This window comes from Notolepis coatsorum (assembly GCF_963971535.1).
Source record: "Notolepis coatsorum genome assembly, chromosome: 18".
Taxonomy (NCBI): Eukaryota; Metazoa; Chordata; class Actinopteri; order Aulopiformes; family Paralepididae; genus Notolepis; species Notolepis coatsorum.
The window spans coordinates 101,995,537-102,020,142 of NC_140182.1; the positions used below are offsets into that span (position 1 = coordinate 101,995,537).

Genomic DNA, 24,606 nt, shown 5'->3' on the forward strand with positions numbered 1-24,606 from the left:
TAATGATTATACGCCAAAGTAGCCTGGTTTTAAGTTAAAATATTATAAATCTACATGCATTGAGGATGTCATTCTTTATATAGCTCTCAACGTGCACCAAATTGAATTATTCCTATATTGCAAAAAGAAGGAAAAGACTAGGGTTTCGAACCCCGGTCGTCTGCGTGAAAGTCAAAAGAACAACCCGTTAGACCACAGTGGAGATAAGTAAAAGATCGACCACACATCAATCAATGGGTAAGAGAGCCGTATCGTAATTCTGTATAACAGTTTAACTAATTATTTTCGCTAGCAAGATCTCATTTGATTATTCAATCCAGCAGGCAAGTTTAAAGAAATATAATCTGATTGATTGAGGTAATGAGGGACTTAAAATTAGCCTAGATAACGCATTTAACTTGTCGGCGAGGCGATTGAGCCGTATTGCAATCTGTCAATAAAGTTTTAAATCAATTAATCAATCAATGCCGTTAGAGAATCAGGATCTCTGCCATCGATACGTGCTGGCTTTTCAACTGAAGCGGCCGCGCGCATTTATCCTGGGGCCCAAGTCTGAATCGAGTTAACGAGACTGAATCCACCTTCGAGGAACAGGAAAATCCCGGCTTCAAACATCGGGTTAACTGAAGCTGGATAATGACATCTTGATCGACTTAGTTGAACCAGGTACGGGGAACGGGGCCCAGAGCTCCTCTTTCAACTTAACAAGCATTAAACAAAACGGCCCAGTCATCTATTCACCTTTGTTTAATACACACAGCGTTGTCTCTAATGTTATCTAACTACTGATAGCTCGCGATATCATCAGTTTGGTGCTGGCTAAGTAGCGTGAGCTAACGTTAGCTTCTAGCCACAATGCTATATTGTTATAATGGCATACTCCATTGACGTTAGCATGCAGCTAACAATGCTACCGATCTTTTTTTAGACTAAACTATCCGCTCTTGGTGGTCACTTGTGTTGATGTTAGTTTTGTTTCATCAACAAATGACAGGCAGAACACACAGTGAATGTATCCGTTTTGTTTATTGCACTTTTATTAGGCTTTGCTGAAAAAGAATTGCTGCATTGGGTAACTAGGCAAAAGATGGTGGCCGCCTTGTTGACATTTGCTTTGCAGGCACATTAAAGTTCTGATTGGTTGAAATTGCCTTCATGTTTGCCACCTACTGCCACCTACTGCTTTGGCAGTGTACTACATCAGTGTGCTCGGGTGACAAAAACGAAAAAAAAACGAAAGTGTGACTCGCGGCGCACAACGTCGCGGCGAAACGCATATGACAACAATACGAAGATGAAACGAAAGGTGTAACCGCAGTCTGAGAGCATGTCTTTACCGAAGGCGGTTTGCCGGCCGGCCACTTTGCAATCCCATCTAGTGGTTGCCCTAGTGCCGATTCCTCTATCAGGCTTCCTTTCTATGAATTCCCTCAGAGGGGGCGGGCACAGACCATTGTAGGGTATTTTTTTTTTTGTATCTACTTTTTCTCCCATTATTCTATTTTTCTCCCATCCCAATTTCATATCGTCCAATTCTACCCTCCCCTGTCTCGAACGCCGTTAGGCCATGCCTCCCACAAGCCGGCTGCAATGTGGACTAAGCCTTACATCACGTGTCCCCTCCGGTACTCGAGGAAGCAGCACCTGCACAGCGCGATCTCTCAGCGTCGGGGGTCTGCGTTTTTGGAGGGCACGCCGCCCCCGTCGCTTCCTGATTCTGCTGCGCAGGCGCACCAACCGACCTGTAGGAGTCGCTGTCCACAACGTCCGATACCCACCCATCAGCTTCCCACCCCCTAATACTGCCAATTGTATTAGTATGAACGACCAGCCAAGCTGATAGCAATGCGGAGAGCTGGGCTCGAACCCAGCGTCTCCTGCATTGGTGGTGAGCGCATTGCCCACTGCACCACCTAGCCGCCCATGTAGGGTCTTTAAGCATTACCAAACTGACCCATGCAGCTAGATGTAATGAGCCTTTCAAACTCAAGGTGTGTCGATTCAATTCACTATGAATTGAAAATGGGGGACCTTGATGTAAACAAGACAAACGTCTTTCTCTGGTCTGCATCCCCTTAACAATTGTGTGTATTGAGCCGTACTGTATTGTACCCATTCTGCAATCTGTTAAATAAAGTTTTCATTCATTCATTCATTCGATGACACATTACCTTCAAGTGGAACTTGCAGTACACAGGATGGCCCTCTGCGTTGATCAGCTTAAAGGTGTGCGAGCCGTAGCCGTTCATGTAGCGGTGGCCGTCAGGCAAGCCACGGTCGCTGAACAGAAAGGACACCTCCAGAGAGAGAGAGAGAGAGAGAGAGAGAGTCAACACAGTCACATGGGAAGGGGCATAGTTTGAAGACATGCTTTTAAGATAAACAAGTTATATGGTCACTGGACTGCATTTATATGGCTGCTTTTATACAACAGCTTTTATCCAAAGCACTTTACAACTTATGCCTCACATTCACCCGTTCACTCACAGCAGAGGCAACCAGGCAAAGTGCCAACCTAACCTACTCTTCTGGAGCAGTTAGGGGTTAAGTGTTTTGCTCAAGGACACACTGCCCGGGAGGAGCCGGAATGGAACCGGGAATGATTAAAAGACAATCACTATCCTAAGCCCCTGTCGCCCCATGTTATGACCAGAATTTGGAAAGGAACTAATTCGAATTACTCTAGTTACTGCAATTGAGTAGATGTATAAGGACCCACAGTGACACAGGTGTCACATGTACTTTACATGTTCTGGAAATTTCCATATAATGCTTTATCCACGATTTTACCTCATGAAGTCCCAAAGGGACACCGGTGGAACATCCTGGTGGGGTCATGTGACAGGTCATGTGATGTTGTGCTCCCATAACCACCTTTCCACAATGCGGATTGATGGTGGTGACTTAGCTGACAGAAGTAGCTAGCATTCAAAAGCTAGATTCTTGTTGCTAAAAGGTAAGATTTGCCCATTTAAGAATTATAATGCTTACATAACATGTTCTTCATTATATATAACCTGTTGTGAACACATTTCTTGAACAAAATGATAAAACAATCGATAGAAATCGCTGTGACACATACCGGGCATTTAACCTTAAAATGTTCATGAAAATGTAATGTGACACAATAAGAACAATTATTATGATCTGCTCAGTTAATTTGTCTGATTCAATGATATTTAGTTAATATATTTTATATTGTTCAATTGTTCAAACTAACATATTAAAACAAATAGTCATATTTCAATGTAGTATCCTGTAGTACCATGTAGTACCATGTAGTACCTTGTAGTGCCATGTAGCACCTTGTAGTGCCATGTAGTACCATGTAGTACCTTGTAGTGCCATGTAGCACCTTGTAGTGCCATGTAGTACCCTGTAGTACCCTGTAGTACCCTGTAGTACCCTGTAGTGCCATGTAGTACCCTGTAGTACCATGTAGTACCCTGTATTGCCATGTAGTACCATGTAGTACCTTGTAGTACCATGTAGTACCCTGTAGTGCCATGTAGTACCATGTAGTACCTTGTAGTACCATGTAGTACCCTGTAGTACCATGTAGTACCCTGTAGTGCCATGTAGTACCCTGTAGTGCCATGTAGTACCATGTAGTACCATGTAGTGCCCTGTAGTGCCATGTAGTACCCTGTAGTGCCATGTAGTACCCTGTAGTGCCATGTAGTACCATGTAGTACCATGTAGTGCCACCCAAAGAAATGGTTTCAAATCATTCCATTTGGCCTAGGGTTTAAACATGGTACTAAAACCTAACATCGTTTCTAAACCCTTTTTGAAAAGTTCAGTTGTGTTCAGCAAAATGTTGTGTTTTTCTTTTTAAACCGAAGGGAAAGTTATGGGAAACAGAACAAGGAAAGTTATAGTTTGAGGAAATGCAAATAAAAAGACAAACAGACAGAGATTGTCAGCTTGATTTATTTTCCAATGAGGAATAAGTTTAATGATTAACGCCCAATGTGACATATATCTGTAACATTTAAGTTGAACCATTAATGCCCAATGTGACATATATGTAACATTTCAGATCTTTGCCATTAGGGGGTGCTATTTTGAAAATTTCAGAAATGTGTTCTTTGTAGTCTATTTAGTCAGTCTTATGCCCCTCATAATTTTCCTTGAAGGAGAAATGGGTGTGGGTTCTTATGGGTTAAAAGTAAGACTGTTTTTTTTGGAGCCTGTAGCTTTACTTCCACTCAAAGTGGTTATAAAGAGTAGTATGTAGAATGATACTCTCTGTTGTTTACAATGAAAAACAAATATTCTGGACTTTACTTTTGGACTTTATCAACTGATTGGATCATCTCCAAACCTTGAGCCGTCACTGACCCGTCACAATATTTGTGAAGACAACACCAAAGTACTCTTGTTAATTTCGGAGGGAAGATTTTGGAATGTGCACAAAATCGGAAGCATTTCTGTTCAAAGTAACTGAGCATGCAAGTACTTTTTTTTAGTGTGCCACTCATTAACATTACATGTTTCTAAACAAATACTCTTATAGTAGAATTTCACTGAAGTAGCTAGGCATAACAGTACTTCCACTTGAGTAATATAGTTCAGTACTCTTTCCAACTTTGGTTATGACATATCTATCCAGAGAGACAAAACTGTATACATTATAGAACTCTCAAGTGTAATTTTGAAAGAAATCTTCTCTGCACCAGTTGGGGCGAGAGGGAAACTGCCGTTTTGCAGAAGAATTAGCACAATAAAGAATTAAGCATGTTTTGTTAATTTGCCTATTTTTAAGAGCCACATTTCTAAAAGAGCAGATGTTGAAATTTCATTATACCCCTTTAACAAGAATGCACTGAAGCTGGTGATGTTGGGGAGCCTGTGCTGCAATGTTAAGCTATATTCTTCCTGCTGCTTAAAAATTTAAAAGCCCCCGCCTTATCAAAGACAGAAATCTATATTATGAGATTGTGAACCACAGACAAGGCCAGGAGCAGTATTTTAATAACTAGTTCCTTTTGCCATAGGCACAGGAGACGAGTTGAGCCGGACTCCCTTATCAGGGCAGAATAATGATGAGCGACAGACATGAGATATCTATTGTCAGCTCAACGGGTAATCACAGTAAAGTTGGCGAGATAGCTAAATTATACATACATCGGTTTTCATATAAATCAATCTTCACTAAGACATTAAAACAGTGGTGCGGCACGGTCTACGGAGACGCAGAAAAAAGCTACCAAATCCATTCCGAGACAACTCTGTCGACTGACTAGCATCGCGCGTAACAAGTCTCAGGGCTAGATCCACAAAGAATGGATTGCACGGTGCTAATTGCACCCTTACTTACAATTCATTATGAGTTGAAAATGGGGGACCCTGATGTAAACAAGACAAAAGTCTTTCTCTGGTCTGCATCCCCTTAACACTTTGGGTGCCGGAAAACGCTTAAACACGTCATTCCCGGCCATGCTCAAGTTGCCGAAGACGCTTTACAGCGTCTTTGATATCAATATTTCAAAAATCTGGGATCGGATTCATATGTCCCCTCCGCTGGCCTGAGATCCACCAGGAGGACCCACTGAGCTCTCTGGCGGTTCAGGAGCGCCATCTGGTGGCCGATCGGCGCAATCGCTTAACAGGAAGTGCCGTAGAGGTTGTGCTGGACGGCCGTATTACTTCCGGGCACTCGCTAATAGGTCCCGGGACTCAATCTCGACACACTACATAGCGATCGATTGCCAATAACTCAATAAACAACATGATTTGGACGTATATACCATTATACAAGCTGGAGATGGACCGGGTAAATCTACATCCCATAATGATAAAATTTCTACTCTACGATGATCGCCCAACGGCGCGCAGAGACTGGGGTGAGTTTTAGCGTGTAACGTTACCGTCTTCGATACTAACTGCTATTATCAACATTTGACCCACATTAGATGATTGGTATAACGCTGCCCACGGAATTATAAACGCCCCCTAGCCCATCCGGTCAACATCAGATGACGTGTAGTAACTTCTAGAAGTACGTCTAGTTGGAATTTTTTATATCGCGCTGATTGCCATAAAACTGTATTGCATCATCAATATAATGTATTTGGGGCTATAGATCACGTTCTGGAGAAAGCTGCAGAAAGAGATGAAAACATACTTATACATTAGACCATACTTTACTATGAATATGTGAATGAAAAAGTTTAACGTTGCTACACAATGAACAATACATATAGGACTTTGAATGGGCCCTAATAATGGCAATGTAGCAATAGAATTTAAAAAGTTATAGCCCTGCAAAGAAGGGGACTTTCTCTATAGACAAATAGAGCCGGCAACCTACGGTTGATAATGAATTTAACCCATGGCAGCCAAAGTGTTAACAATCGTCTTTATTGAGCCATACTGTATTGTACCCATTCTGCAATCTGTTAATAAAATTTTCATTCAATCGATCACCTTGTTAATATTTATTTACCTAATTTATGTGCAATCGCAAAGCTCTATTGTCAGGACCCACACATGAGAGCTCTATTGTCAGGACACACATGAGAGATCTATTGTCAGGAGACACATGAGAGATCTATTGTCAGGAGACACATGAGCTCTATTGTCAGGACACACATGAGAGATCTATTGTCAGGACACACACATGAGAGCTCTATTGTCAGGACACACATGAGAGATCTATTGTCAGGACACACATGAGAGATCTATTGTCAGGACACACATGAGAGATCTATTGTCAGGACACACACATGAGAGCTCTATTGTCAGGACACACATGAGAGATCTATTGTCAGGACAAACATGAGAGATCTATTGTCAGGACACACATGAGAGATCTATTGTCAGGAGACACACATGAGAGATCTATTGTCAGGACACACATGAGAGATCTATTGTCAGGACACACACATGAGAGATCTATTGTCAGGACACACACATGAGAGATCTATTGTCAGGACACACATGAGAGATCTATTGTCAGGAGACACACATGAGAGATCTATTGTCAGGAGACACATGAGAGATCTATTGTCAGGACACACACATGAGAGATCTATTGTCAGGACTCACACATGAGAGATCTATTGTCAGGACACACATGAGAGATCTATTGTCAGGACACACATGAGAGCTCTATTGTCAGGAGACACACATGAGAGATCTATTGTCAGGAGACACACATGAGAGATCTATTGTCAGGACACACACATGAGAGATCTATTGTCAGGACTCACACATGAGAGATCTATTGTCAGGACACACATGAGAGATCTATTGTCAGGACACAGATGAGAGATCTATTGTCAGGACACACATGAGAGATCTATTGTCAGGACACACATGAGAGATCTATTGTCAGGAGACACATGAGCTCTATTGTCAGGACACACATGAGAGATCTATTGTCAGGACACACATGAGAGATCTATTGTCAGGAGACACATGAGAGATCTATTGTCAGGACACACATGAGAGATCTATTGTCAGAGACACACATGAGAGATCTATTGTCAGGACACACATGAGAGATCTATTGTCAGAGACACACATGAGAGATCTATTGTCAGGACACACATGAGAGATCTATTGTCAGGACACACATGAGAGATCTATTGTCAGGACACACATGAGAGATCTATTGTCAGGACACACATGAGAGATCTATTGTCAGGACACACACATGAGAGATCTATTGTCAGGACACACATGAGATCTATTGTCAGGACACACATGAGAGATCTATTGTCAGGACACACATGAGAGATCTATTGTCAGAACACACATGAGAGATCTATTGTCAGGACACACACATGAGAGATCTATTGTCAGGACACACACATGAGAGATCTATTGTCAGAACACACATGAGAGATCTATTGTCAGGACACACACATGAGAGATCTATTGTCAGAACACACATGAGATCTATTGTCAGGAGACACATGAGAGCTCTATTGTCAGGACACACACATGAGAGATCTATTGTCAGAACACACATGAGAGATCTATTGTCAGGACACACACATGAGAGATCTATTGTCAGGACACACACATGAGAGATCTATTGTCAGGACACACACATGAGAGATCTATTGTCAGGACACACATGAGATCTATTGTCAGGAGACACATGAGAGCTCTATTGTCAGGACACACACATGAGAGATCTATTGTCAGAACACACATGAGAGATCTATTGTCAGGACACACACATGAGAGATCTATTGTCAGGACACACACATGAGAGATCTATTGTCAGGACACACACATGAGAGATCTATTGTCAGGACACACATGAGAGATCTATTGTCAGGACACACACATGAGAGATCTATTGTCAGGACACACATGAGAGATCTATTGTCAGGACACACATGAGAGATCTATTGTCAGGACACACATGAGATCTATTGTCAGGACACACATGAGAGATCTATTGTCAGGACACACATGAGAGATCTATTGTCAGGACACACATGAGATCTATTGTCAGGACACACATGAGAGATCTATTGTCAGGAGACACACATGAGAGATCTATTGTCAGGACACACATGAGAGATCTATTGTCAGGACACACACATGAGAGATCTATTGTCAGGACACACACATGAGAGATCTATTGTCAGGACACACATGAGAGATCTATTGTCAGGAGACACACATGAGAGATCTATTGTCAGGAGACACATGAGAGATCTATTGTCAGGACACACACATGAGAGATCTATTGTCAGGACTCACACATGAGAGATCTATTGTCAGGACACACATGAGAGATCTATTGTCAGGACACACATGAGAGCTCTATTGTCAGGAGACACACATGAGAGATCTATTGTCAGGAGACACACATGAGAGATCTATTGTCAGGACACACACATGAGAGATCTATTGTCAGGACTCACACATGAGAGATCTATTGTCAGGACACACATGAGAGATCTATTGTCAGGACACAGATGAGAGATCTATTGTCAGGACACACATGAGAGATCTATTGTCAGGACACACATGAGAGATCTATTGTCAGGAGACACATGAGCTCTATTGTCAGGACACACATGAGAGATCTATTGTCAGGACACACATGAGAGATCTATTGTCAGGAGACACATGAGAGATCTATTGTCAGGACACACATGAGAGATCTATTGTCAGAGACACACATGAGAGATCTATTGTCAGGACACACATGATAGATCTATTGTCAGAGACACACATGAGAGATCTATTGTCAGGACACACATGAGAGATCTATTGTCAGGACACACATGAGAGATCTATTGTCAGGACACACATGAGAGATCTATTGTCAGGACACACATGAGAGATCTATTGTCAGGACACACACATGAGAGATCTATTGTCAGGACACACATGCGATCTATTGTCAGGACACACATGAGAGATCTATTGTCAGGACACACATGAGAGATCTATTGTCAGAACACACATGAGAGATCTATTGTCAGGACACACACATGAGAGATCTATTGTCAGAACACACATGAGAGATCTATTGTCAGGACACACACATGAGAGATCTATTGTCAGGACACACACATGAGAGATCTATTGTCAGGACACACACATGAGAGATCTATTGTCAGGACACACATGAGAGATCTATTGTCAGGACACACATGAGATCTATTGTCAGGACACACATGAGAGATCTATTGTCAGGACACACATGAGAGATCTATTGTCAGGACACACATGAGAGATCTATTGTCAGGACACACATGAGAGATCTATTGTCAGGACACACATGAGAGATCTATTGTCAGGACACACATGAGATCTATTGTCAGGACACACATGAGAGATCTATTGTCAGGACACACATGAGAGATCTATTGTCAGGACACACATGAGATCTATTGTCAGGACACACGCATGAGAGATCTATTGTCAGGACACACATGAGAGATCTATTGTCAGAGACACACATGAGAGATCTATTGTCAGGACACACATGAGAGATCTATTGTCAGAGACACACATGAGAGATCTATTGTCAGGACACACATGAGAGATCTATTGTCAGGACACACATGAGAGATCTATTGTCAGGACACACATGAGAGATCTATTGTCAGGACACACATGAGAGATCTATTGTCAGGACACACACATGAGAGATCTATTGTCAGGACACACATGCGATCTATTGTCAGGACACACATGAGAGATCTATTGTCAGGACACACATGAGAGATCTATTGTCAGGACACACATGAGAGATCTATTGTCAGGAGGTTACCTGATGCAACGTCTCGGGCCTCAGGCTCCAGAAGTCCCACACCATGTCAGGGTCCTTCATGTGGGTCTGAGGGTTGCGCTTCTGGGAGTGGATGAAGGATGGAAACTAGAGGGGAGGAGGGGGGGGGGGGCTCTTCAGTTGGGGCTCATGACAGGGATGCACGCGGATACCAATTCCCCCCCCCATGCAGATACAGATTATGAGTAGCAGAAAATCTAACTTGAAATGTGACTTCTATCTCATTACAAAACGGGAAGTTGTAGCAATGACATTTTTTCCCCAAAAAGGTGTCAATATTCAGATTTTAGTAATGGGAAAATTCCCCAATGTGGATCCCGGAATTTAGCCCGGTATCGTCCTGCTATAGGATAACTATATACTTAATAATAAGGGAGCGGCCACACGGATCGTCCTGCTATAGGATAACTATATACTTAATAATAAGGGAGCGGCCACACGGATCCATCTATAGGATAACTATATACTTAATAATAAGGGAGCGGCCACACGGATCATCACAAAACAGGAGACGGAACAGACAAACGGTATCTCTGTCCGTCGGTGTGTTTTAATTAGAACCTAGCTAATGTAATCGTGTCTTCACAGGAACAACACATTAATGTAATCGTGTCTTCACAGGAACAACACATTAATGTAATCGTGTCTTCACAGGAACAACAGATTAATGTAATCGTGTCTTCACAGGAACAACAGATTAATGTAATCGTGTCTTCACAGGAACAACAGATTAATGTAATCGTGTCTTCACAGGAACAACAGATTAATGTAATCGTGTCTTCACAGGAACAACAGATTAATGTAATCGTGTCTTCACAGGAACAACAGATTAATGTAATCGTGTCTTCACAGGAACAACAGATTAATGTAATCGTGTCTTCACAGGAACAACAGATTAATGTAATCGTGTCTTCACAGGAACAACACATTTGATACGAATGGTGAAACTGATCAAAACCGATACAAATCTGGGGGAGACAGACCCATCATCAGCCCTGAAGATAAACAGATATGAAACAGATACTCCTCATGGATCTGCGTGGCAAGAATCAGTAGGCATCTGTAGCTCCTAAGACTTTGTACAGTTGATTACATTGAAGCGTACTAATAAAATCTAAAGTAATGTTATTTGTGTGCCCCCCCGCGTCTAGTTTTTTACCAACGGATTTCCAGTTCCGCGTTCGCGTTCTGCGATCTGATTGGCCACTGACGTTTCTGGTGCGATCTGATTGGCCACTGCCGTTTCTGGTCATGTGACATGTGCGCCCAATCGCGTGACGCCTGTTTCTGCGCCCATTTCCACCTCGAACAGCCTGCAAACTACCTAACGCCTAGTTTATCACTGGTTAAGCTTAGGCGACTCTTTCGAAGTTGGTTAAGGTTAGAGTTTGGAATCAGGGCAGGTGTTCTATCGCCCTGCTCTAGGACAAACTCTAACCAACTTCGAAAGAGTGCCTAAGCTTAACCGGTGATAGAAACAGGCGTCACACTATTGGCGCAGATGTCACACGACCAGAAACGTCAGTGGCCAATCAGATCGCAGAACGCGAAACTGGAAATCCGTTGGTAAAAGTAATCAGGCGCCCCCCCCCCCCCACACACACACACACACACACCAACAGTGGGTCCCGGATGAAGAAGATGGGGGTGTTGTTGCCCGTCAGGTCCCAGTTACCCTCCTCTGTGTAAAACTTGACAGCAAAGCCTCGTGGGTCACGCACTGTGTCTGCCGAGCCAGACTCCCCGGCTGCATGTTAACAAAGAAAAATGTCTTCATTCACCAGCATTATTCCTACGATCTGGGACAGTGCAATTGGAGTACCTCGAGAACCATATAACTCCATTTTAGGTTTTCAGGAAGGAACATTGTTTTCAAACTGTATTAACTAAAATGATATGTTAAGAGTGTTGTGTTCAAGGCGGTTAGGTGGCGTAGCGGAGATTGCGTTCATCACCAAACCCCGGAGCGGCTAGAATCGCCTGTTCGAATCCAGCTCACAGCTCCGGGGTTGTCACCAGCTTGGCTGGCCGTCTGCACTAATACAATTGGCAGTATTAGAGGGTGGGAGAAGCTGGCGGGGTGGGTCCGGGTCGTTGTAAACAGCGACTCCTACAGTTCGGTCGGGGCGCCTGCTAAGCACGGATAGGACTTGAGTGGGATAGTGTGATCCTTCCACATGCTACGCCCTCTCGATGAGAATCTGCGCTGCCAGGTGAAAAGAAGCGGTTGATTGGCTGGACGTGTGTCGGAGGAAGCACGTGGTAGCCTCCACTCTCCCAGATGATCTGACTGTGGGGGGTAAGTGCGCAGCGACCAGGAAGGGGATTGGAAATTGGCATAATGACTAACATTGGGATGGGAGAAAATCGGAGGAAAATGGAGGGGGAAAAAGATATATAAAAAAAATTAAAAATAGTGTTGTGTTCATACTTAAAGACGGGAATAGATTGGATTTATATAGCGCGCTTTTCTAGAACTCAAAAGTGGCTTTACACTAAGGGGCTGCTCGGGTAGTGAGACAAGCGGAGCACAAACAGGCTTTACACTAAGGGGCTGTTCGGGTAGTGAGACAAGCGGAGCACAAACAGGCTTTACACTAAGGGGCTGTTCGGGTAGTGAGACAAGCGGAGCACAAACAGGCTTTACACTAAGGGGCTGTTCGGGTAGTGAGACAAGCGGAGCACAAACAGGCTTTACACTAAGGGGCTGCTCCGGTAGTGAGACAAGCGGAGCACAAACAGGCTTTACACTAAGGGGCTGCTCCGGTAGTGAGACAAGCGGAGCACAAACAGGCTTTACACTAAGGGGCTGCTCCGGTAGTGAGACAAGCGGAGCACAAACACACTAGGATGGAAGGCAGTGGAGAAGAGATAGGTCTTGAGACTCCGTGTGTTGCAGGAGGGAGTTAGAGAGCCTGGGAGCTGACCGGGAGAAAACGTTTAAAATGGGGTAATATGGTTCTTCAGTGCAGTGGCTGTGAGCCACGTTGTAGTACTGTTCACTACTGCTGTGCATCGTGGAGCTGCTCCATTCAGAATGACTCAACATATTATGGTATTGAAAACAGTTACAAACTAGAAAATGTACACTTAAAGACACTCGCACAAAGAGAGTGGTTCTACTGCAAATCAGCATTCCATATTTTCCTATTTAATTTATATAGTGCAGTGTATCCGTATGACATGAAAGCATGGGGGTGGAACAAACTTTTCTATCTTGATTCTCTTCTCGCCCTGATGACCTGTACTTTCTCACTGTACGGTCTAATAACAGAAATACAATTAAAATCTTTTTTTTTTTTTTTTAAAGAAGGTATGAATAAATGGGTAACACTTTATAATAACACTCAGTTATAATACATTACCTTTATAAGGTATTTGTAGATAATGAACTAATCATGAACAAATCATTTATATACATTCGTAAATTATTATTAAATCATTTATAACTATATTTGTATAACATTTACAAATTAGTAAATTAGTGGGGCGGCGTGGCTCAGGGGTAGAGCGGGTCGTCCAATGATCGAAGGGTTGGTGGTTCGAATCCCGCTCAAGCCCATGTCCATCCCACTGCCGTTGTGTCCTTGGGCAAGACACTTAACCTACTTGCCTCGTATGAATGTGTATGCATGTGAATGAATGTTGGTGGTGGTCGGAGGGGCCGTAGGCGATGATTATTCGCCACGCTTCCGTGAGTCTGCCTCAGGGCAGCTCTGGCTGCAATTGTAGCTTACCACCACCGGTATGACTGTGTATGAACGAATAATGGACTCTGTAAGCGCTCTGGGGTCTCTGGGGTGTCACGAAGAGCGTTATATAAATCCAATCCATTATTATTATTATTATTATTATAACTCATTATCAACATTGTTTGTACTTGATTTGTTCATCATTAAATAATGTTGTTTAATGTGTAGTAACACATTTGTAGATGCTTTGAAAAATGGATATGAAAAAACGACTATACTGTATCTCCATTTATTTGTTTATGTTCAACAAATGATTTGTTAAGACATTCATAAAACATCTATAAATCATTTGCAGATGCTATTGTGTGCCCTAATCTGAAGTGAAGCCTATTCATCATTAACAAATGACTTTTTCATCACCTGTTACAAATGTTGTAGACAGCTTTCGGATACACCCTTCTTTGTGACATCAAACAGTGACAGAATTAGGACTATAGATAAATGCAATTTTATTAACGTCAGAAGGACCCGCCCCTTCCTGACAAAAGAAGCCACCCAACTCCTCGTCCAATCAACAGTCATCTCTCGCCTCGACTACTGCAACGCACTGCTCGCTGGCCTCCCGGCCACTGCCACTAAGCCTCTTCAACTCATTCAGAACGCAGCGGCCCACCTGATCTCAAACCTACCGAAGTCGGCCCATGTCACCCCACTTCTTAGGGACCTGCACTGGCTCCCCATTGCTGCACGAATCCGCTTCAAGGCCCTCGACCTAGCATACCGTGCGGCAAAGGGAACCGCTCCCGCCTACCTCCGGTCAATGGTCTCCAACTACACACCCTCAAGACCCCTACGCTCTGCATCTTCTGGCCGCCTCAGACCTACTCCTATCCGAGCTCCGGGAGGGTCATCAAGGAGAAGCCGCCTATTCTCAGTCCTTGCCCCACAATGGTGGAATGAACTACCCACCCCAGTTAGAACAGCCGAAACCTGTCGCTGTCGACTAAAGACGCACTTCAACCATTATCTGAAAGAAGAAAAAAATATATATATATATATATATCTAACCCTAACTAACCTTACTATCATGCAATTGTCCTAATAAACTAACCTACACTGTAGCACTCAACACTTTGATGAACATTGTTACTCAGCTGATAAGAGTTGTGCCCTTCCTGATGACTTGTCGTACAGAACTTGTAAGTCGCTTTGGATAAAAGCGTCAGCTAAATGACTAAATGTAAATGTAAATGTATTAACATATAAAATACATGTGCATGACATATAGTATAACATGGGGGGGAATAGGACCCAGGAGTACCCTGGCCAGGGATTGAAGAGTATCTAGAGAGGAAGTCTCACGCAAGTGAGACTTGACTTCACGTGTGTTGCCGTCTGTTTGAATGGAAGCACCGTGCTGCCCCACGCTTTTAATAAGGTATGAGCAGGTTAAACACCTTTTTTGTTGGTAAATCTATTCCATCATTTCCGACCTACAAACAACTCTTATATGTTGTGTAGACGTACTTGATGTGGTGGGCGCTAACGTTACATTTGAATTATGTGTTTGTTCCTAATGTGTGCTCAGTATATTGCGGTATGTGATGCACACAAGGGTAATAATTATGGGGGGACTTCCGGTTTAGCTGCAATATGTAGCACACGCATTTGGTTATAGCTCCGCTCCCGTTAACGTTAATTTCGTTTAAAAACCTTATTTGGACAATACCAAAAGAGATTAAACCACATCGTATGTATTGATAAGACCTTCTACTAACTATATCAAAAGACAACATGGATAAGGATAAGAAAAAGGGTGGAAAGAAACAAGAAACAGCAATTCCAACAGCGCCGATTGAAACACGTTCAAGAAAAATAACAGGCGACGCTGCGGCAGATCCGTCGGTGACAAGCCCCGACGTGGGGAATATAGAGGAGAATACACCGGGACCAAGGACCACTGGCCCCGAGAGGGAGACAATAGATGACAACATAACAGGCACGACAGGAAAAAGTACCGTGAAGGATAAAGCAGGTGATTTTGAGAAGATAATAGCAAACATATCCATCGGATCCCTCACTGCACCCATAACATCAACCGACACAAGCAGTGCAATTACACAACCCGACTTCAACTCTCTGACTATCCTGATAAAAGAACAGATGGTCGCTTTCAAATTACACGTTGCACACATCGATACTAAATTCGAACACATCGATGCTAAACTCGAAGAGGTTATGAGAGCGGTCGCTGTACAGTCCATGCGAATCACGACAGTGGAGAATACGGTGACAGAAATTACACGGGCAGTCAAGGCGAACGAAGGTGGCATGACAGAGATGGAAAAAGAGATAGAAAGTGTGAAAGAAGAATACCGGAGGGAAATACAATTGCTTAAAAACGAAGCGACGGAGAGGCTACTAGAATCCCAACGCTACCACAGGCGGAATAACATCCGCATTGTAGGGCTTGATGAAGCAGTAAACTGCGAAGATGCCAACTTTCCAACAGTGCTTTCAACGATTTTGGGTAACAACGATCCAAACACAGTGCCAGAAGTGGACCATGTTTACAGAATCGGTTCTCGGGGGCAAAGACACATCGGGCCAAGAGTCATCATTGTTACTCTGCGGAAGACTACAACAAGGGATGACATCATCAAATTTGCTCGCATCCAACGTGGGAATCTGAATTATGGTGATAAATCAATATTTATCTACGAAGATTTGAGCAAAGAAGCCATCATTCGACGTCTACCATACAAGGAGGTGATGCAAAAGCTGTTCAAATCTGGTCACAAGCCAAGGTTATCATATCCGGCGCTGTTATCATTCGTGGGCAGTGACGGCCACAGGTCTGGTGTATACACACCTAAAGAAGCTGAGGATTTTCTGAACCGAAATGGAGCAAATAACCCAAGGCAGGACGACAATGCCGGAAACAGATAAGCCTCTTTCTCAATGTATACCAGTGTTAGAATGACTTTATTGTGTTCATCAAGGTAGCAGACGATATGCAAGCCGTCTATAACAATATGTACTGTGTATAATACGATTCGTAATACATTATAATTTCAGACTCTGGTCTCTGGGGAGAAAAATACATATCATTGCAAAAAGATCTATCTGGAATATTCTGGGTTTATCGCTCAAATGCCCTGGGTCTCTTAGATCATTCTGGAACATAAAAATAGTCTATTGCACTAGTATACTCTACAACCTTCTAGAATATAAGGCACCATGACAACGAAGGCCTACAACTCTAACAATAAACATCCGGTGTGTATACACATAGCAGATAATCAATTGAATGAAGTTCAATCAGTCCTTAATAATACTTTAAAAATTAACCACACCTAAACGTATGAACACTACAAGGTTATTCTAACAATTTAAGTAATCACTCCATTGATGGTGACTGGCACATTGAAGCTCTAAAAGGCTCTGCTTTTCTATCTTATCTAATCTGTTAATTCGGTTCTAGTGGCTTCTCCACGTTGATAATTATTCTATCTCTCATTCCTTATCTATATCTTTCCTTTAATTTTTATTTAATTTAATTTTTTCTTCTCATTACTCTATTTTTTATATATATTTTAACTTACATTGTTCTTTTCCACTGTTCTTCATATTAAGGTGTCAATATTGCTCTACAATCTTTTCCTTTTTTCCTTTTTTCCCACACGTTAGTAGAGGGTTCAAATGAATATGTCGATGAAAGTTTGTTCTCTTTTTTTATTTTTTATTTTTTGTCATTTATCACAATACTTCATTACAGTAAGGGAAGGTGCAAGACCAAAAGCGACATTCTATTGCAATAGAATGGAAATGTTAGATCCTATGGCAATTAGCATAGGAAGATTAAGATTACAATGCTCAGTTTGGGCAATCCGGTGGACTATGGGAGAAAGTCAATCGCGGAGGATGTGTTTTTGGGACACAGGCCTGTACGACTTTCTGGGTGAGGGGAAAATAGGGGATTTTTATTTGTATATATATATGTTTTTAAGCTCAGCTCTCAACGGGACCTCATTAATTGGATGTACATCTATTGTAGCTTCGCACTCCAGAAGCATTACCAAAAACTACACAAAAACATGCATAGATTATGGCTAGTTTGAATATAATGATATGGAACACCGGTGGGATAAACAAACAACACAAACGCAAAAGCGTGCTCACACTGATGAAAAAAGAACATGTGGACGTGGCTCTATTAAGCGAAACGCACATTTTAGAGGAAGACATAAATACGTTAGCGGATAACATATACCATAATATTAGTCACTCTTCTTTTGTTACGAGAACTAGAGGGGTAGCCATAGTCGTCAGATGCAAATTAAATATCGAATTGAAAGGGGTATGGTCGGATGCTGAGGGGCGCATAACTATAGCTAGGATTATACACAATAACAGGAAAATTGCGTTGGCAGCGGTATATGCCCCAATTTTTGTACGAAGTGGGTTTCTTCACTTCACTAACCGGAGAAATGTTAAACCATCCCGAGTACTCATATATAATAGGTGCGGATTTTAATGCCATTTGGAACCCAAGGATGGACAAAACTTACCTTACCTTTTCCAGCGAACAAAAAAATTCATCTAAAGCATTAAAAGATTGGTCAAAATCAACAGGGGTAATTGATTTATGGCGTTCACTTAATCCCATGACCCGCAAGTACTCCTGTCGTTCGGCGAGACACAACACACTATCCAGAATTGATTACGTCTTTGCATCCCCGAGAATATTTGATAAATATGAAGTGGAAATGACACCCAATGCGCTATCAGATCACTGCTACTTAATCCTGAAAGCAACATTTGGTACACTATCTTCCCGGGCCCCAAGATGGCGTTTTAATTCTATGCTGCTTAACAACAAGGAATTCATTACACAAATTAAAGAAGCTCTCACAGTATTCCTACGGGATAATGCAAACTCGGTGCAAGATCCCAGAATATTATGGATGTCGGTAAAGAGTATGATCAAGGATTTCACGGATAGATTTTCCTCCATATTGCGCAAAAATCAATACACAAAACTGTCTGAAATGGAAACGCTTTACTCAACGCTTTTTAATTCTTTAAAATACAACAACTCTACTAGACTAGAAAACCAAGTTAACATTCTAAAGACAGAGATCAAAGCAATATACAGACAAATCGGAATTGCAAATACGCAGCACAAGACAACAGCAGTACTTCCAAGGATCTAAACCTAGTCACCTATTAGCCATGCGACTAAGAATTAATGCAAAATTTGCAGATATAACTGCCATTAGGAAACAACAAGCTCTAGTAACAGAACCCAAAATAATGAACGATACATTCAAAGAATTCTACTCCGATTTGTATAATTCAGAGACGACCTTTGATCAAGACAAATTAGACACATATCTTAATCAAATTACTCTCCCTAAACTTTCGGAGGACGACGCTAAACAGTTAGAAGCACCGATCACATTAGAAGAACTCAAGAAGGCCATATCCGGAATGAAAAACGGCAAGGCTCCGGGAATTGACGGTATCCCATCAGAAATGTACATTTCTTGCTGGGACATATTTGGACCCTTATTACTAAATATGATCTTATACTCAGTCAAAGAGGGAAGCTTCCATAAACACCAAAATATCGCACTCATTTCAGTTCTTCACAAAAAAGACAAAGACCCCACTGAGTGCGGTAGTTACCGACCTTTAAGCCTCCTCGGAACCGATGTCAAACTGTACTCTAAGATATTAGCCATCAGATTGCAAAAGCATATGACGTCTTTAGTTCATCCGGACCAAACAGGCTTCATAAAAGGTCGCCTGATCAATGATAACATAAGGCGAATACTGCACGTACTAGACGCAGACAAAGAGGACACCACACCTAAGGCGATGCTATCCCTGGATGCAATGAAAGCATTTGACAGGTTGGAATGGTCGTTTCTATGGGCAGTATTAGAAAGGATGGGGTTAGGAAAAGGATTCATTGATATGATTAAAGTACTATACAAGGACCCATCGGCCAGGATTACAACAGGCACATTCATCTCCGATATCTTTCCGGTATCACGCTCAGCCAGACAGGGTTGCCCTCTTAGTCCCGGACTATTCGATCTATCATTAGAACCTTTAGCACAATTTATAAGACAATCCCAACACATAGAACCAATAGTAATCAAGGGCACACAACATAAAATTAGTTTATATGCGGACGACGTAATATTGTTCATGCAAAACCCCAACAACACATTGCCGCATATACTCAAGTTGATAGAGAACTTTGGTGATTTATCGGGATTTAAAATAAATTGGCCTAAGTCGGCTTTTCTTCCTCTTAACATCAGTGCAAAAAAGGACACAACCCTCCCAGGTGCGATACCCATGGTCAAACATTTTAGATGCTTGGGTGTGGAAATATTTCCCACCATAAGACAAACGGTGAAGCACAATTACACAAAAATACAGAACAAAATCAAAGACGACCTGGACAGGTGGGCAAAACTTAAAAACTCAGTACAGGCAAGGGTATCAATAGTTAAGATGGATGTATTACCAAGAATCAATTTCTTCAGCTCAATGCTTCCGTTACCTCCTCCAGAGGGCTACTGGAAAAGATTACAAACCTCCACATACAAATTTATTTGGAATAACAAACCACCTCGCATAAACAGATCCACCGCACAGAGAAATAAAGCAGACGGTGGCATGGCAGTTCCAGATTTTTTACAATATTTTAAGGCCTTCACATTAAGACCACTGAAGATATGGTTTGACCCCCAGGCTTTGGTATCTTGGAGAGAATTAGAAGAAAACATAGTAGCCCCACAGAGACTGAAAGACATAGCACACACTAAACTTTCAATCAAGCATTGTGAGCGAGAATTTGGCCCAATAATTACCCATGCAATCAGAACATGGCGGGAAACACAAAAGAAATATCCTAACCCTCAAGAATGGCATAATCACACTCCCATATTCAATAACAATGCACTCTTAATGGGAAAACGCCCTATAAGATTCCCTATATGGGAAGAGCAAGGCATACACTCATTAGGGGATATTTTTAATAACCAGGGCCTCTGTAGTTATGTCGAAATATGCACAAAGTTTAACCTCACCGAGTCCACGTGGCTTTTTTACATACAGTTACGACTTTGTCTGAGGTCTCACGGTGTTCCATTACTCATACCAATTGAACACCACAGATACCACAAATTTTTCTATGAAAGAGAAACATTGGGAGGTTTTGTATCAGGTTTTTATTATCAATTACTAACGTCCTCGTATGAAACCCTTCAACTAGACACTGTCTGGAGGAGGGATATACCAGACCTGGAAAATGACTTTGATTGGCAAGGAGCCTGGGCAAATGTCCGACTTACATCAAGGAACCCGGATCATCAACAAATCAATCTGAACTATATTCACAGGACATACTTGACTCCTATAAGGCTGTGCAAAATGGGGCTTAAACAAGACTCCAAATGCTCCCAATGTACAAATGGGGACAAAGGAACATTTATGCACATGTATTGGGACTGCCCACCAGTTAAGGCATTCTGGAAAGATGTGTCCCAACAATTATCAATACTCGTATCTTGGAATATACCTGTACACCCCTCGGTATTACTATTGAATGATGTTTTTGAGTTTGCAGTGAATCCACAACTAAAGAGATTGGTTTTATCGGGTATCACAGTAGCTAAAAAACTGATCGCATCACGTTGGTTTCAACCGGAAAAAATGTGCCGAAAAGTGTGGTTTCTTACATATCTCAATGTGATATATCAAGAAATATCTACAGCAAGAATTCTGGGTCTCAATGAATCCAAAATGTCAATGTGGTTAGAAGTGGTGGAGAGAATAAAAGCTAGCTTATAATGGTAGTGTCTGGTTAGGAGTGAGGGATAATGGAGGTACTATCCAAGAGGGGGTCCGGGAGGGGGGGGTTCGAGCTGGAGCATATGTGTGTAGGGTTTTAGAAAATAGGTATTAGGGGTATATTATATACTAACATTTATATAATTGTAATTTCGCTGGATATACACTGTATACGGTTAAAATGTTATTATAGACTATTTTTGTTTTATCTTGTTTCTGTACTTGCATATATTTTAACCACCTTTACTGAAAGTTTCATTATGCATTGTGTGTTGAGTACTGACTTTTAATAATTTTTGTTTTGCAATAATAAGAAAAAAAAAAAAAAGAAAAAATTGTAATAATTATTTGTATTTTCAGGCTGTATAGGCGCCGATACAGCCTGAAAATACAAATAATTATTACTCTTGTGTGTCATGTCATCATCACATACCGCAATATACTGAGCACTGAGCACACATTAGGAACAAATCTAACGTTAGCGCCCACCACATAAAGTACGTCTACACAACATATAAGAGTTGTTTGTAGGTCGGAAATGATGGAATAGATTTACCAACAAAAAAGGTGTTTAACCTGCTCATACCTTATTAAAAGCGTGGGGCAGCACGGTGCTTCCATTCAAACAGACGGCAACACATGTGAAGTCAAGTCTCACTCGCGTGAGACTTCCTCTCTAGATACTCTTCAATCCCTGGCCAGGGTACTCCTGGGTCCTATTCCCCCCCCATGTTATACTATATGTCATGCACATGTATTTTATATGTTAATAAAATTGCATTTATCTAGTCCTAATTCTGTCACTGTTTGATGTCACAAAGAAGGGTGTATCCGAAAGCCGTCTACAACATTTGTAACCGGTGATGAAAAGGTCAACAAATAATTAACTGTATTAGACATTTGTTAATGATGAATAGGCTTCACTTCAGATTAGGGCACACAATAGCATCTGCAAATGATTTATAGATGTTTTATGAATGTCTTAACAAATCATTTGTTGAACATGAACAAATAAATGGAGATACAGTATAGTCGTTTTTTCATATCCATTTTTCAAAGCATCTACAAATGTGTTACTACACATTAAACATTATTTAATAATGAACAAATCAAGTACAAACAATGTTGATAATGAGTTATAAATAATGTAGAACTAATTTGTAAATGTTATACAAATATAGTTATAAATGATTTAATAATAATTTACGAATGTATATAAATGATTTGTTCATGATTAGTTCATTATCTACAAATACCTTATAAAGGTCTTATAACTGAGTGTTATTATAAAGTGTTACCAATAAATGCAAATGTATTGGTTTTTACTATATTGTTGTCCACGATACATATCGTAAAAATAAATTATATATTTTTTTATTTATCAAATAAATTGTTCCTTGCAGCAATATTTCAAAAAGTAAATGGGAAGAGACCATTTTGAATTCAACTGCAACATGATAATTCATAGTATTTGATCGCAGACATCTTGGTCGCAAACAGGTGATTGTAATCAAATAGCAGGTGATTATCGTTAAATGACAACTGTGGCCAATGAGCTGTGGCTCTGTGCAATATTGTATGAAGACAAACATCATGGGAATACTATGAATTGTATTACAACATAAAGTAGGACAAACAAAATACAGTTAAATACCGTTATACTGTCAAAACTAAGAAAAATATTGTGATATGATATTCATAGGTGCATGTTACAAAAGCATTAGCAGGCAAAAGTGTAAGCCTGTGTAAGAAAGAGTGTCAATATGTACACAGTCCAGGATTCCTACCATCAATGCAAACATTCACAGGTAAACTAATATCACTCTCTTATCTAGTTCCGTAACTTCTTACGTCATTTGCTTTCATGGAAGTGCAGTTTGTCTTACCTACGGTGGAGAAGCGGATAGCGAGGGGTGTCGTTTTGCCAACATGCTCAAATACCTTGGCCTTGCAGTAGCGAGTGATGTCATGTGTGACCTCCAAGTAGCCAAATGCCCCTGTGGAGTGAATGAAAGAAAGTACGAATTAAAAAAAATTACAGAATGATAACATTATACACTGGAAAGAGTAATTTCATCTTGAATCTAGTCTTGAAGGACATTACCAGCGTTTCTGACATGTGGTTCCCAAGTCATTCTTACCTTGAAACAAAAATGTAATCACAAATTATAAAATGTATCAGTTTATCTTTCACCATTGTGCTAAACGTTGGTAGTTATGTTTTTGCAGATTCACCACTGCCATAGGCTTGAAAATGTACATACATTGAAACAATTTTAAACACGACAAAAACACATGAAAGTCACTACAACTTACTAAAATGCCACGCTAACTTCTTATGCATCACTTGTTTTTTGAAAGGTTTTGCTGTTGTGATTTAATACAGCATCTGAGGAAGGATTCCTCTTCTTTTAGACAACCTCTTTTCAACTCGTTGAAAATAAATGCATCTCAGATGTTGGCATGACATTCTAGTGAGGTGTAGTGACTTTCACAGGTTTATGCAGAGTTTAAGACACATTTTCAGATATGTAGGAGGCCTATGGCGGTGGTGAATCCACAAAGAAAGAACTACCACATTTTCAGTAATGGTAAAAGATTATGACAAATAATTTATGACTTAATTTGTGTATCAAGGGAATTAAACGAAAAACACTGGTACTGTCCTTTAAAGATGTATTTTAGTGGTGGACATCTGAATCTGTGGAACATGTTTATTCGGTTTTTCACAAAGAAACTAGTCTAAATCTTAGTTATTCTAATTGTTTATTT

General features: G+C 41.2%; 1 protein-coding gene across 2 annotated transcripts in view; it reads right to left on the reverse strand.

The window, feature by feature from the left end:
* Positions 1 to 24,606, reverse strand: part of cat (catalase) — a 59,490-nt gene that overhangs the window by 24,995 nt on the left and 9,889 nt on the right. For both annotated transcript variants that reach the window (XM_084334960.1, XM_084334959.1), the window contains exons 3-6: positions 23,721 to 23,831; positions 11,887 to 12,017; positions 10,253 to 10,357; positions 2,172 to 2,297 (exon numbers count right to left, since the gene is read on the reverse strand). In XM_084334960.1, the coding sequence (XP_084191086.1) occupies positions 2,172 to 2,297; positions 10,253 to 10,357; positions 11,887 to 12,017; positions 23,721 to 23,831 (473 nt within the window). The remainder of the gene's footprint in view (positions 1 to 2,171; positions 2,298 to 10,252; positions 10,358 to 11,886; positions 12,018 to 23,720; positions 23,832 to 24,606) is intronic.